Source organism: Rhinatrema bivittatum, chromosome 10 (genome assembly GCF_901001135.1).
Source record: "Rhinatrema bivittatum chromosome 10, aRhiBiv1.1, whole genome shotgun sequence".
Classification (NCBI taxonomy): Eukaryota; Metazoa; Chordata; class Amphibia; order Gymnophiona; family Rhinatrematidae; genus Rhinatrema; species Rhinatrema bivittatum.
This window is the reverse complement of record NC_042624.1, coordinates 45,662-60,222: the sequence shown is the minus strand read 5'-3', so window position 1 is coordinate 60,222 and position 14,561 is coordinate 45,662. Positions and strand designations below refer to the sequence as shown.

At 44.5% G+C, this 14,561-nt stretch overlaps 1 protein-coding gene across 1 annotated transcript in view; it reads left to right on the top strand.

Annotated features, from left to right (window-relative positions):
- LOC115100326 (nucleoprotein TPR-like) overlaps positions 1 to 14,561 on the top strand; it is a gene marked incomplete at its 3' end in the record, with an annotated part of 228,078 nt that overhangs the window by 171,406 nt on the left and 42,111 nt on the right. Inside the window, exons 30-31 of the mRNA XM_029618746.1 lie at positions 13,125 to 13,255; positions 13,568 to 13,778. Coding sequence (XP_029474606.1) covers positions 13,125 to 13,255; positions 13,568 to 13,778 — 342 coding nt within the window. The remainder of the gene's footprint in view (positions 1 to 13,124; positions 13,256 to 13,567; positions 13,779 to 14,561) is intronic.

The window sequence follows — 14,561 nt, the reverse complement described above, 5'->3', positions numbered from 1 at the left end:
CACTCCGGTGGCAGTATCATTGGACGCGGAGAAGGCCTTTGATCGTATAGAATGGCCTTTCTTATTAGCCACGCTCCAATGGTATGGTATCGGCCCTAATTTTTTGTCTTGGATTAAGCGTTTGTATACATCGCCTAAAGCATATCTCTATATTAATCAACAGATTTCCCCAACCTTTTCTCTCCATAGGGGTACGCGGCAAGGATGCCCCCTTTCCCCGCTGCTCTTTAACCTGGCTCTGGAGCCCCTACTTTCAGCTATAAGGCAGTCAGACTCAATTAAAGGAGTCCCAATCGGATTGGATGTTTTCAAGCTTTCTGCTTATGCAGATGATGTTTTATTATTTCTGCAAAGTCCGGAAAGTTCACTCCCTCAGCTTTTTGACTTGATTTCTGTTTACTCATCTCTCTCTGGTTATAAGGTTAATTGGCATAAAACTGAATTATTGCCACTAAATTACTCGGCATCTGTTTTGCCCCTTACTCATCTCCCCGTCCAAAAGATGTCTACTCATCTTAAATATTTGGGAATTCAATTTTTTATGGACCCCTTAGAGACAATAACTCATGGTGAATCCAATATTATACGATCTATTAAGGATCTCATCCTACGATGGTCTCCCCTCCATCTTACTTGGTGGGGCCGGCTAGATACCATTAAAATGGTATTGGCACCTAAAATTACTTATACTCTAAGCATGATTCCGGTTTTTTTTTCCAATGATTTTTATAAACAAGTTGATAGGATACTAACGCGATTTTTGTGGAACAATAAAGTTCCCCGTATCGCTCTTCATAAATTAAAAAGGGCTAAGATACAAGGTGGAGTGAACTTCCCAGATTTTTATTCTTATCACATGGCTTTTATTTTACAACAAGGTTATTATTACTTTGAATATGATCAAGAAATTGTGAACCCCCCGCGTTGGTTACTTATTGAGCAGCATCTAGTGTTACCTGCGCCCTTATATTGTTTCCCAGGTATGACTCTCACTTCCTCCCAAGCTGCTAACCATATACTGAGGTCTCTGCATAAAGCATTTACTGACATAGATATGAAACGTCCAAGTACCTCCTCGGGGTGGAAAACATCTATACTAGCTCCATTATGGCGCAATCCCTCCGTTAAAATAGGAGGCAGTTCACCTTCTTGGTCCACATGGCAACGGTGTAACATCTGCTAATTTCCTCCATTGTACATAATGGTAAACTGCTCCCCTTTTCTCAATTACATAAGAGTTTTGGTCTCCCAACTACTCAACAATTTGCTTGGTTACAGCTAAAAGATGCATTGCATGATGACTTTCTATGCTCCTCCAAGACAGATCAGATTCCCTTTTTATGGAATTTCTACCGTAACCATGGAGAGAAAGGTCACCTTGCATCTCGATTATATGAACTTCTTAATCGGCTATTTTCTGTTATTTCACATACTTTACGATCGACCTGGTCCTCGGAACTGGGTATTGAGATAACCTTGCCTATGTGGAACTATATTTGGTTAACTTCCTCTCGTATTTCCCTATCCTCTAGTTTGACGCAGACTTCCTTTTTTGCCTTACATAGAGCTATATGGACCCCTTGGAAATTACACAGGGCTGACCTCTTAGAATCTCATAAATGTTGGTCTTGCTTGATTCCCAAGGCCACACTATCACACATGCTCTATTCATGCCCCTTTGTTAAGAGGTTTTGGCAACAGATATGGGACAAGGTCTCGTCCATACTACAACTTCAGTTTCCTATATCTTACTCTATGATAATCCTTAAAGGGGCGCATCCAACACTATCTTTATCACCACCTCATCGGAAACTTTTGGATTTCCTTCTCACTATTGGTCAGCATAATATTATGTCTAATTGGAAACACAGTGATATGTTATCGGAATCTCTATGGTGGAATACTGTTAGCCTTTATACTAAATATGAACAGGCTATGGCCATTAAATTTGGACGACTGGGTAAATGGTCACAAGTTTGGAAACCGCTTGACATCTACATGTCTTCTTTGTAATTTCTCTCACTTACATGTCTGATTATTGACTATTTTCTTCTCCTCCGGTATGCATCTCTGCTTATTTGGCATATCTTCTTTTCTCTCCCTTTTCTTTCTATCTCTCTTCTCCTCTTTTCTCCTTCCCTCTATTCCTTTTTTTTTTCTTCTTTTCTTTTCTCTTTAAAATTGGTGACATAATTGAAACGTTGTATCATGTTTTCAAATGATGTTACATATGTTCTGCTATGTTGTAAACAATGTGCGATCTTTTTATTTTGATTTTCTGTCATATTGTCACTGTACCTTTTTCAAATCTTAATAAAAACAAATTTAAACTAAAAAAAAAAAACCTAATAGTGCCCGCAACATGCATTTGCATGTTGCGGGCACTATTAGTTTCGGGGGGGGGGTTGGCCACGCATTTTCGACACTCTATTACCCCTTACTGTATAAGGGGTAAAAATTGTGCGTCGAAAACGCGCGGCCAAATACAGGCTAACAGCGCTCCTCACTGTACTGTATCGGCCTGTAAGTGACTACTTGCATTTCTGCTAGGACTTGTAGCTTGACAGACCCAGCTGCTAATTTGATCATCACCATAGGTTGATGTACTGTGGAGGAGTGTTGTAGTGATTAGAACAGTGGACTAAGAACCAGGAAAGTTAGGGTTCAAATCCCACTGCCGCTTCTTGTGACTTTGAGAAAGTCACATCACCCTCCATTGCCTAAGGTACAAACTTAAATTGTAAACCTTGTGGGGATAGGGAAATACCAACAGTACCTGAAGAATTCATTTTGAACTACCATTGAAAAGCTAAACCTAAATAGCTTCCATTCCTCTAATCCAGACGAAAGGGTTATATCCACTGACCAGCAGATGGCGACAGAGATTACAGGCTCATTAAATGTCACCTTTGATAGGTTCCCATGCTGACATCAGGCTACCAATATTCTTTGCTCCAGCAGATGATAGAAACCTTCCCATGCTGCAGACTGCAGCCTGGTAGGCTGAATAGTAAAGGTGAATAAAGGGTCCTGAGGTGAAAGAAATTCTCCCTCTCTGTTGAGCATGGCCTGTAAAGGAACGCATATTGGACTCTTTTTTTAAAATCCAGGACCAGGCATTTAGCCTGGTCCATCTTAAGACAGGCACAAGGGAATCCTGATTGCAGGGCTTTTCCCCTGGGATGAGGCTTAATCTTCATCCTACCAACTGGGGTCCAATTGGACACCATGCACTAATGTGCTTTCACTATATAAACACCAGAAATAATTTTCAGCCACCATTTTAGGAATTTTTCACTTAACCTACGGTAAGTCTGATTCAAATGTTATTCTAAACTATTCTTCCTATGGATATCCTGAAAAATCCGACTGGCTGTGAGGTCCCCAGGACAAGTTTGGGAAGCCCTGTTAAGCCAACATTACGTCTTCCTCAGATCTGTACGTGGTGGTGTCCCTTCTAGTGAGAGGTCCGTTTGAGCCTCTTGGGGAGCTTTAGTTAAAGCTGATTACCCAAAGACTATGTTTCTGATATTTGCTTCACTCTTGAGGTTTCAAAATTGCAAGCACTTTCTTAGAGAGCCCTTTTTGTTCATTACCAAAGATGTGACTACCACATCTGAAGACTGTTTTAGCCTTTCGTGTGAATCCAGTCAGTGTGTTTGCCTGCCTTCAGTGATCGGGCTAATATGGCAGAGTATAAGTTGCTTCATGCATTGGAGATAACAAAAATTCTTCTACGTTATCTTAAGGTCACTAATGCCTTTTGGAAGTGTGATCACTTATTTGTCTTGTATTCTGAGGTGCATAAAGTTGAGGTAGCTACTGAAGCCACAGTTGCTCGCTGGATTAAGGAGGTAATCATGGCAGTTTATGTAGATTCTAGTCTTTTCTTTCCTAAGTGGATGATAGCTCCTTCCACAAAGCTCAGGTTACTTTTTAGAGTGAAATGTAGTTGGGGTCCCCATCAAATATCTGCAAGGTGGTGACCTGGTCTTATTTGCCTTCCTTTCCCAGGAATTATTGCTTTGGATATGAGGATCAGGGAGAAAGCCGCCTTTTACTCTGAGGTGTTCAGAGTGGGTTTGGCAGCATCCTGCCCTAATGTGGAGTAGCTTGGGTATATGCCATTTGACTGGACTGATCTGAAGGGATAAAGACGAAAGGTGAAATTAATTCTTGCCTGATAATTTCCTTTAGTCCAGTCGCACCAGTCTAAGACCCTCACCATACTGCCAGACGTACACACATTTGCAATTTGTTTCTTCATCCAAGATATATTCTGCTTCTAAGCAGATGAGTGATTTCTCTTCTTCTTCACATGTTCTATTATGTTCACATTCTTGCATTTTATTTCTTATTCTAGCATTTTATTTATCTTAGGGTTTTTTTTTACTGTATTGTACTGTTATTGATATTAACTTCAGATAGTTTTATTTTGTTAGTAATTTATTTTATGAAGCTATTTTATTGTTATACATTATTATTAACTTGTTTTGCTAGTTTTGATCTGTTAACTATTGATTCCATTTTTGACTATTCTACTTCGTTCTGTTTTACAAATGTAATAAGAGATGATCAATCAAGAATTAATAAGCAAAAGCATTATCTTTCTGTGTATTCTTCTGGAAGTCTATTGCTTAAAGTTTTAATATTATTGGAATGCAAGTTCCAGTTCTATGATTAGTTTGTATTCAGCTTGTTCACAGTTAGCTTGCTACAGATAATACTGGCAGGCTGATGTCGACACGAGCCTATAAAGGGTAACATCAATGAGCATGTTATTCATCTGCTAGTCGGTGGGCATAACCTATTCATCTGACCTGGTCTCACCGGACTAAAGGAAAGGAAATTCAGGTAAAACCTAATTTTCCCTGTTCGTACCCGGATCAGTCCAGACAGTGGGTTGCGCCTCCTGTCCAGCAGATGGAGACAGAGAAAAACCGAAAGGGTATCCTATATCAGGACAGAGCCCCCCCTGCGTCCCTTCAGTATTTCTCTGTCTCCAGCAGATGCAGGCAGTTGAACCTGCGGTTCCCTTTCTTTCCTAATTTGTGAGATTTTTCTTCATACCTATCTACTTTACTTTTTTTTTTTTTTTTTTTGAAATATAAAGTTTCTCTTGAACAAAAATTCAAAACCTGCTTCTCTAAGGGAGACAGTTCTGTCTCCTCGCTCTTGCAGGATCCTAGAGGGGGGCTTGCCCCTTGATTGTTCAGCCTAGGATTCCTTCCCCGGTGACCTCTGCCTGGCTTGGGGGTGATACTGGTGGTCCAGTCACTCCCCATCTTGGCTGCCCTGACCCTTGAGAAGGTTATTGCCTCGGGTCCCATAGCAGGGAAGTTTTAATGCCTCTACGATTTAAAAAAAAAAAAAAAAAAAAAATTTAGGCAGCACAGCTGCTTTCCCTGCAGGGAAAGCAGCGGAGCAGGGTTCATTCTCCTGCTCCCGCTTCAATTGCAGCCAGACTCAGCTACTCTCATTTCTCTGCGGCATTTTTTTACTTTGATCATGCCGCGTTCAGCGGGCTGTCTGGCCTGCAGGGAGCCTGCTTCGCGGCTCTCCCGCGATGGACTGTGTTCTCAATGTTTGCCCAGCGGTGAGGGTTCCTCCGTGGCAGCAGCGAGGCCGGCGGTGCGTGGTTGGGCTCCCAAGTGTGTTTTCAGGCCATCTCCCTCACAAAAAAAAAAGTGGGAATGGCAGCCATTTTGAGCTTTTCTCTGCAAGTGGATTTATTTATTTATTTATTTAATAACTTTTATATACCAGCATTAGTAGGAGACATCATGCCGGATTTGGGGCTTCAGGGGGGAGGGGAGCCCGATTTTGTAGTATTCGCCGCCAGATTTTAAAGTCCTGTGGGACTCTCTGGAGGGGATTCTTGATCCTTTTCCCTTGGTCCCCCCTCCCCCATTACCCCGGAAAGCTAAGCCTCGTTTCTCTACTGATTTTGTGCTTTTAATGCACAAATCCTATTTAGCCAGCCTGCAGGAAGAGGATGATCCCTCTCCGGACCCCCCTCCAGACGTCCTAGGGTGTCCCTTCCCCAGTCTCCTAAACTTCCCAATGCGCAGGGCTCCATCAGGGTCAGGACTGTACTGGGTGTTCCAACCGCCCCGGACCCTCCCCAGCCCTCTCCTACCCCTGATCTGGATACAGATTTACTTCTCCCAAATCCATCTATTGAGGGGGATGACCCGTGGGTTCTCTGATTATTCCAAAGGGAAGAACTTGATCCGCTCATTTGTATTAGAGGAGCTGGGGATTGAGGTTCCACCTGAAGAATCCACCACTGCCGCTACTCCAGGAAACGTGGACCCGGTCCTGGCGGGACTTAAGGCTCCTCCACGTACGTTCCCATTCCATCCCTTGCTCATGCAGCTTCTACTTCGGGAATGGGAGTCCCCTGAATCAGGTCTCCGAGTGGGTAGGGCAATGGATAAACTCTATCCCCTACCTGACCAATGTCTAGAGATGCTTAAGGTTCCCAAGGTGGACTCTTCGGTCTCTGCAGTCACCAAACGAACTACCATCCTGGTGGTGGGGGCTATGGTATTGAAAGATACTCAGGATCGTAAACTGGAATTACATCTCAAGCGGATCTTTGAGGTCCTGGCTTTAGGCGTTCGGGCAACAGTCTATAGCAGTTTCATGCAGCTGGCAAGTCTCAGGTGGGTTCAGCAATTACTCAGCACCCAGGATGTCCCGTCTGCAGAGGCAGCATGGCTGGAAGCTGCGGTGGCGTTTGGGGCTGATGCCCTCTACGACTTACTCCGGGTGCAGGCCAGAGCTATGATTTCAGTGGTGGCGGCCAGACGACTTCTCTGGCTGCGCAATTGGTCGGCAGATCCCTCCTCCAAGTCGCAGTTGGGCACGCTTTCCTTCAAGGGTAAGTTGCTTTTTGATGAGGACCTTGAATAGCTTATTAAATCTTTGGGAGACAAGAGTCATATGTTGCCTGAGGACCTGTCCTAAACAGTCTTTTTTTCCCTCACTTCTCAGTTCAGAGGGCAACGCTGGTATAACTAGAACGTGGGGATCTTTCCAAAGAGGTACCTCCACTAGATCACAGTCGTGGTCTCATTCCTTTCATGGCCGAAGCTCCTTCCGGGATGATAACCTGCCAGGCTCAGCCGCAAAGTCCTATTTACAATGAAATGCAGCCGGCCCATTCCTCCATTCCCAACTTATTTATTTTATTTATTTATTTAAGGTCTCTTATATACGGATATCCGTTCGCACATCGTATCGATTCACAAAGAGCAAAAACTTTTGGGCGGCACCCTTACATAAAACCGAAATAATAGTACAGAATAACAGGGGGATTAGGCGATGCAAATTAATAGATCAATAAATATTGAAAACTGTAAATATAAACATATATAAAACTATATACATATATACATGGCATCAGTAGTCATAAGAGCACAAGGCATACATCGGTGGTCAAAAGGCATTCTTAGTCGTAGCACATACTTAATCATAGTTCGTTGAATCAATTAGAGAGGGGTTTAATGAATTGGGCGGTGTCAAGGGGTAGGCTTGCTGGAAAAGCCAGGTTTTCAATTTTTTTTTTAATTTGGGCGTGAAAGTCTCCATGCGTATGTCATGGGGCAAGGAGTTCCATACAGTGGGGCCGGCGAGAGAGAGGGCTCTGCTTATGGTGGAGGAGAGTTTGAAAGAATTGATAGGTTGGGTACGTAGGGTTCCTTGAAGGGCAGGGCGAGTGGGTCTGTTAGAGGTACGTGGGAGGAAGGGGGGGGGTTGATCCAATTGAGGTTGGAGTTTAACATACTTTTGTGGATGAGGGAGAGTACTTTATAAAGAATTCTTGAGCGTATTGGGAGCCAGTGTAGTTCGATAGGGGTGGGGATAATATGGTCTCTTTTTTTAGCATTAGTCAGAATACGAGCAGCGGCGTTTTGTAATAGCTGTAATGGTTTGATGTGTGTAGTGGGGATGCCAAGGAGTAGAGCATTACAGTAGTCCATTTTAGACAATATAATAGACTGGAGCACTGTACGGAAATCCGAGTAATGTAGCAGGGGTCTGAGTTTTTTTATCGTTTGCAGCTTAAAATAGCATTCCTTTATGATAGATTTGATGAATGGTTTAAAAGTGAGCTGATTATCAATAAGGACGCCTAAATTGCGAATGTGCGTGGGGAAAATAGTGGATGAGTATGTTGGGGGGATGGTAGGGAGCGGTTGCTTATTGGAGATGATTATTAGTTCGGTTTTGTTGGGATTTAGTGCAAGGTGCATATCAGTGAGAAGCTGGTTGATGGAGGAGAGACAGGATTCCCAATTTCATAAAGCAGTTTGGAGGGAGTCAGAGAAGGGGAAGATGATTTGCACATCGTCAGCATACATGAAATGCTTGATGTGGAGTTTGGTGAGAAGGGTGGTGAGGGGTAACATGTAGATATTAAAAAGGGTAGAGGATGGAGAAGAACCTTGGGGCACACCTTGTGGGAGACTGATAGGATCAGATTCGTTGTTATCCACTAAGACAGTGTAAGAGCGATTCTGGAGGTACGATTGTATCCAGGCCAGGGCATTGCCAGTGATTCCAATACTCCTGAGGATGTTGAGGAGGGTATCATGATTAACTGTGTCGAACGCAGCAGAGATGTCGAGCATGGCAATCAGATAGGAGGAACCTGCGTCTGTTCCTCTAATGAGTGTGTCGTATAGGGAGAGCAATAATGTTTCAGTACTTAAATGCTTCCTGAAACCATGTTGGGTGGAAGGGAGGATATTGTTTTGTTCAAGGTGTTCGGACAGGCGAGCATTCACTAATTTTTCAAGGACTTTGGCTAGGAGGGGTAAGTTGGAAACAGGTCTGAAATTGGACAACGTGGCGGGGTCAAGATTGGGATTTTTAAGTAGCGGTTTCACTACTGCTTGCTTGAGAAAGTTGGGAACAATGCCATGCTCGAGGGAGCAGTTAAGAATGTTCGATAGTGGTTTGGCGATCACTTTAGGTATGGATAGAAGGAGTTTAGAAGGGATAGTTTCAGAGGGATGGGATGAGGGTTTCATTTTTTTTAGGATGTTCTCTACTTCCAAGGAGGAAGAGGCGTCAAACGAGGAGAGGGAGACTGCAGAGTTTAAAGTAGGCATAGAGAAGTTGAACTTATTATGAGAGAACTGTGCTGTGATGGAGGCGACTTTGTTTTCAAAGAAATGTGCTAAGTCATTGCAACGATTTTTTGAGAAAATAGCTGGTTGTTGTGTGAGAGAGGGAGAGGTAAGGTCAGCAACCAAGGAGAAGAGGGCCTTAGGGTTATGTTGGAGGCCATGTATTTTTTTGGCGTAGTATTCACGTTTAGTTTGAAGGATGGAATTTCTATATTCGTGCATACGTTGGTAATAGACAGTTTTAGTTGCAGGGGATTGGTGTTTACGCCAGGACCTTTCAGTAGCTCTAAGCTGGATTTTGAGGGTTCTTAGGTCAGGTGTGTACCAGGGTTTTCTATTTCTACGGTTGGGGTTGACATTTTTCGTTATTAGTGGGCAATGTTTATTGGCAATGCTATGTGTAAGATTGACCCAGGAGGAGAAGGCGTTATCGGTGGACGAGAGGTCAATTTGATTATCTATATCAGAGCAAGCTTGCGTAATGGTATCTACAGAACAGGTTTGGCGATATTTAGGTGGACGTCTGTCCCTGTTTTTCGAGGAATGGGTCAAAATTATGACAGATCAATGGGTCCGCGATGTGATCGAAAAAGGCTATGCGTTAGAATTTGCTCAGGACCTCCAGGACCGCTACCTAATCTCTCCATGTGGAAATCGGAAGCATCCAGCTCAGTCAGACTCTTGCACGACTGCAAGAGCTCAGAGCCATAGTCCCGGTTCCTTTACAGGAAAGGGGGTCCGACCAGTATTCCATCTACTTCGTAGTGCCCAAAAAGGATGGCGCTTTTCGCCCAATTCTGGACCCTCAAGGTTCCCCATTTTTGAATGGAGACCCTGAGGGCGGTTATAACAGCAGTTCACTCGGGCAAATATCAGGCCTCTCTCTACTTGATGGAGGCTTACCTTCACATCCCGATCTGCCAGGATCATTAGAAGTATCTTCGTTTCAGCATCCTGGGGCAGCACTTCCAGTTTTCAGGCGCTCCCCGTTCAGTCTCGCCACCGCACTGTGCATCTTTACCAAGTTCATGGTCGTGGTGGAGGCCGCTCTCCGCCGGGATGGTGTTCTAATCCATCCTTACCTGGACGACTGGCTCATTCGGGCAAAGTTGGAGGCACTCTGCAAGACAGTGGTTGACAAAATCTTACTGTTTCTCTCCTCCTTTGGGTGGATAGTCAATTTCTCCAAGAGCAACCTTCAGCCCTCTCAGGTCCTGGAATTCCTAGGAGCGCGCTTTGACACCCGAGTGGGCAGAGTGTTGCTGCCCAAGTCTCGGGCGCTCAAACTCATGAATCAAGTGCAGAATCTTCTATCCCTCTCGGTACCCACGGCCTGGGACTACCTTCAGGTCCTGGGCTCTATGGCTTCAACTATCGATTTGGTTTCTTGGGCTTTTGCACATTTGCGTCCTTTACAGAAAGCTTTGCTGTCCCACTGGAAGCCGGTTTCAGAGGAGTTTCGGATACCTCTGCCGCTCTCCGACTCTACCATCGCCAGCATGCAGTGGTGGCTCTCACTCGCTCACCTTCTGAAGGGCATGCCCCTGACTACTTCCCAGTGGATTATTGTTACGAAGGATGCCAGCCTCTCTGGCTGGGGAGCGGTGTGTTAGCGGTGTGTTAGTCTACCCAGGGCCTATGATCCTCAGTTCAATCCCAGTGGCACATCAATTGGCTGGAGGCCCGAGTGGTTCGTCTGGCGCTCAAGTCCTTTCTATCCTTAATCCATCGCAAGTCCTCTCCGACAGTGCCACCATGGTAACTTACATCAATCACCAGGGTGGCACCAGAAGTAGTCTGGTGGCCTTGGAAGCCAGCAAGCTTCTCTACGGAGCGCCATCTGGATCGACTGGCGGCATCCCACATTGCAGGGAAGGAGAATATTCAAGCTGACTTCCTCAGTCATCGTCATCTAGACCCCGGAGAGTGGGAGTTGTCCGAAGAGGCGATGGACCTGGTGGTGCGCGAATGGGGAGCTCCCCACTTGGATCTGATGGCCACCCTGGGCAATGCAAAGACTCCCAGGTTCTTCAGTCGCAGAAGGGAGCACTGTTCGTAGGGTGTGGATAATCTGGTCCTCCCCTGGCCTCGCGACATTCTTCTCTACGTGTTCCCACCCTGGCCTCTCGTGGGAAAGGTACTCAGATGGATAGAGCTTCACAAAGGGCTAGTCATTCTCATAGCACTGGAGTGGCCGCGGAGACCATGGTTTGCGGATCGTGTAAACCTCGTAACAGAGAGTCTTCTTCGCCTCGGTCACCTTCCAAACCTACTGCGCCAGGGTCCCATATTTTTCGATCAGGCGGATCACTTTTGTTTAGCGGCCTGGCTTTTGAGCGACGGCGACTGAGGAAGAAGGGTTATAAGGAGGAAGTTATGTCCACGCTGTTACGGGCACGTAAAACTTCTACATCTCTCGCTTATATCTGGGTCTGGAGAGTGTTTGAGAATATGTGTGCCGAGTCCGGAGTACCAGCAAATAAGGCCCCGGTGTCTCAGGTCCTCTCCTTCCTACAGAATGGCTTCTCGAAAGGTTTGTCCTTCAGTTCCTTGCGGGGGGCAGGTTTCGACTCTCTGTTCCCTCTTAGGGAGGGTCGATGGTTATGCGGTGGCGGCCCATCCGGATATTGTTCGGTTCCTCAAAGGTGCCAAGCATTTGAACCCGCTCATACGGGCTACTTGTCCATCGTGGAGCCTTAATTTGTGCTTCGAGCTCTATGTGAGGCGCCTTCGAGCCTCTTCGGCGGGCAACTCTTATAGATCTGACTCTCAAGACTGTATTCCTTGTTTCTATTTGCTCGGCCAGGAGAGTGTCCGAGCTCCAAGCCTTGTCCTGTAGGGAACATTTTCTTCGTTTTTCTGAGTCAGGTGTTTCTCTCAAAACAGTCCTATCTTTCTTACCGAAGGTTGTGTCCTCCTTCCACATAAATCAGTCCGTAGAGCTCCTGGCTTTTTCTTCAGAGGATATTGCCAGTATGCCGGGCATGAACTCCGGAGACTGGATGTGACGAGGGCTCTACTGCAGTATTTACAGATCACAAACGAGTTCCGTGTATCTGATCATCTCTTTGTCTTGTGGAGCGGACCCAATAAGGGGAATAAGGCTTCTAAAGCTACTATTGCTAGATGACTAAAGGAGGCGATTGCGTTGGCGTATATCTGTCGGGGCCGGCCAGTTCCCGAGGGCTTAAAGGCCCATTCTTTGCATTCCAGGCTACCTCTTGGGCAGAGAGTCAGTTGGTCTCACCTCAAACTTGCAGAGCAGCTACCTGGAAATCTCTGCATACCTTAGCTCGACATTATCGTCTCGATGCCCGGGCGCCAGTGTTTGGTTCCTTCAGTAGACAGGTGCTTCGAGCAGGGCTATCTCTGTCCCACCCTACTTAGGGAAGCTTTGGTACATCCCACTGTCTGGACTGATCCGGGTTCGTACAGGGAAAGGAAAATTGGTTCTTACCTGCTAATTTTCGTTCCTGTAGTACCACGGATCAGTCCAGACTCCCGCCCTATCTGCATCTAACTCTAATCCATCCGCTCAAAGTTTTTTTTCTTCATTCACAGCATTTTGGATATATTTGCTTCCTCTCGGAACTTTAAGGCACCGGAAGTATCTACATGATAGATATATATGTAAGAGCGGTTCTTTACAGTGTTTGAATTGTTCAAATTACCAGTTAATTGTTGCTTGCTTGATCTTATGCTAGTTATCTTTATATTTCTCAGGTTTGTTAACGTTTATACTGAAGGGATGCAGAGAGGGCTCTATCCTGATATAGGATATCCTTTCAGTTTTTCTCTGTCTCCATCTGCTGGACAGTAGGCTCAACCCACTGTCTGGACTGATCCATGGTAGTACAGGAACGAAAATTAGCAGGTAAAAACCAATTTTCCTTTACCTTACTTGTGAGCCTCTTAAATTCTCTGTGTAGTCTACCATATTGAAACCAGAGTGGTAAAGCTGTGTGGTAATGCTTTCTGTTATAGCACCTGCTGAACCAGCAGAAAGATGCAGACCTCGAGGAGTACCGTAAGCTCGTCTTGGAGAAAGAAGTGAACATCAAACGCATACAGCAGCTGACAGAAGAAATGGGTCGGCTCAAGGCAGAAATAGCAAGGTATGAGGGATTTCTATTAACATCTCCTAGAGCCTTCCAGAAAGAAGACTCCCAATGTTTTTAATGTACTAACATTTTATTTTATTTTAACAGTATGAATTAAGTTTATTTCTTTTAAGATTTCATGCTATGTGCTGCATTCATCATAATCTCATAATTGTAGTCTGAGGTACAAGGTTCTGTATTTTTATTTTTCGTCTCCTTTTTTGGAAAGTAGCTAACTTAATTTTGTGGGGTTCCAGAGTTTTGTTTTTCTGTTTTGAGAAGATTAGTTTTTGATTAGTTGAATTTTTATTTGTGTTTATTATGTAGGTCAAACGCATCCTTGACTACAAACCAGAATCAGTTGCACAGTGCAAGAGATGAACTAACCCGAGTTAAGACAGAAAAGGAAAACCTGCAGAAGGAGCTGGAAGCTAAAATAACTGACATCCAAGAAAAGCTCAAAACCATCACCCAAGTCAAGAAGATTGGGCGCCGGTACAAGACTCAGTATGAAGAGCTCAAGGCCCAGCATGATAAGGTGATTGCATGAGTATGGCACTCGGATAGAATTAGATGGGCTTTGTATATGCAGAGATGCTTAATTGCAAGATAAGTATTAAGGGACCTAATTATATTATTTAGAGCTGGTTAATTTTCTGTTCTTAATGTAGTGGATGGTAGAAACTGCCCACCCAGTCTGCTCCACTGTTCCTATCCACAGTGCTAAGAATATATATCCGCTGCCAGCCATATAGAGAGTATGGCCGCTTATAGAATATTGCTACATATCCAAGACAGTTTTTCTTTTCTGCTCTACCTTCTTGAGCGACTGAGCATTCAGTATCCTCTTTTTCTGTCAATAAGATGATTGAATTAGTTATATGTGGATGTTATTCGGCGGCACCGAATGGTCTTATCTCTCCTAGCTAGTAGAGATTTTATCTCTGCAGCGCATGCGTGGGAATTCCCACACTGGCATTGCCTCATGAGCCTCTTCAGTCATTTTTTATCCGAGCATAGCATGGTCGTGTTCTCGCTTTCTCCAGTATTCTTTTCTCAGAATTCAGTATTTTTATTTATTTACTTCACTTATGCCTCTTCTCAGTTGTCTCACTGCCTCTGCAGCACCCACAATAACACTTTTCAGTGCTACATTTAAAAATAAATAAAAATAAGAGGAAACGCTTGCTGCCCCAAGATGTCCAGCAGGATGAAGCCTCCAGTGAGCGGTTTTTAAAAATTGCTTCCATTTCATCCTGCTACACCAGTCCAGTGGTTCATTGTCCACCATACATGCAGTTTTTCCATAATAGAGAGGTGC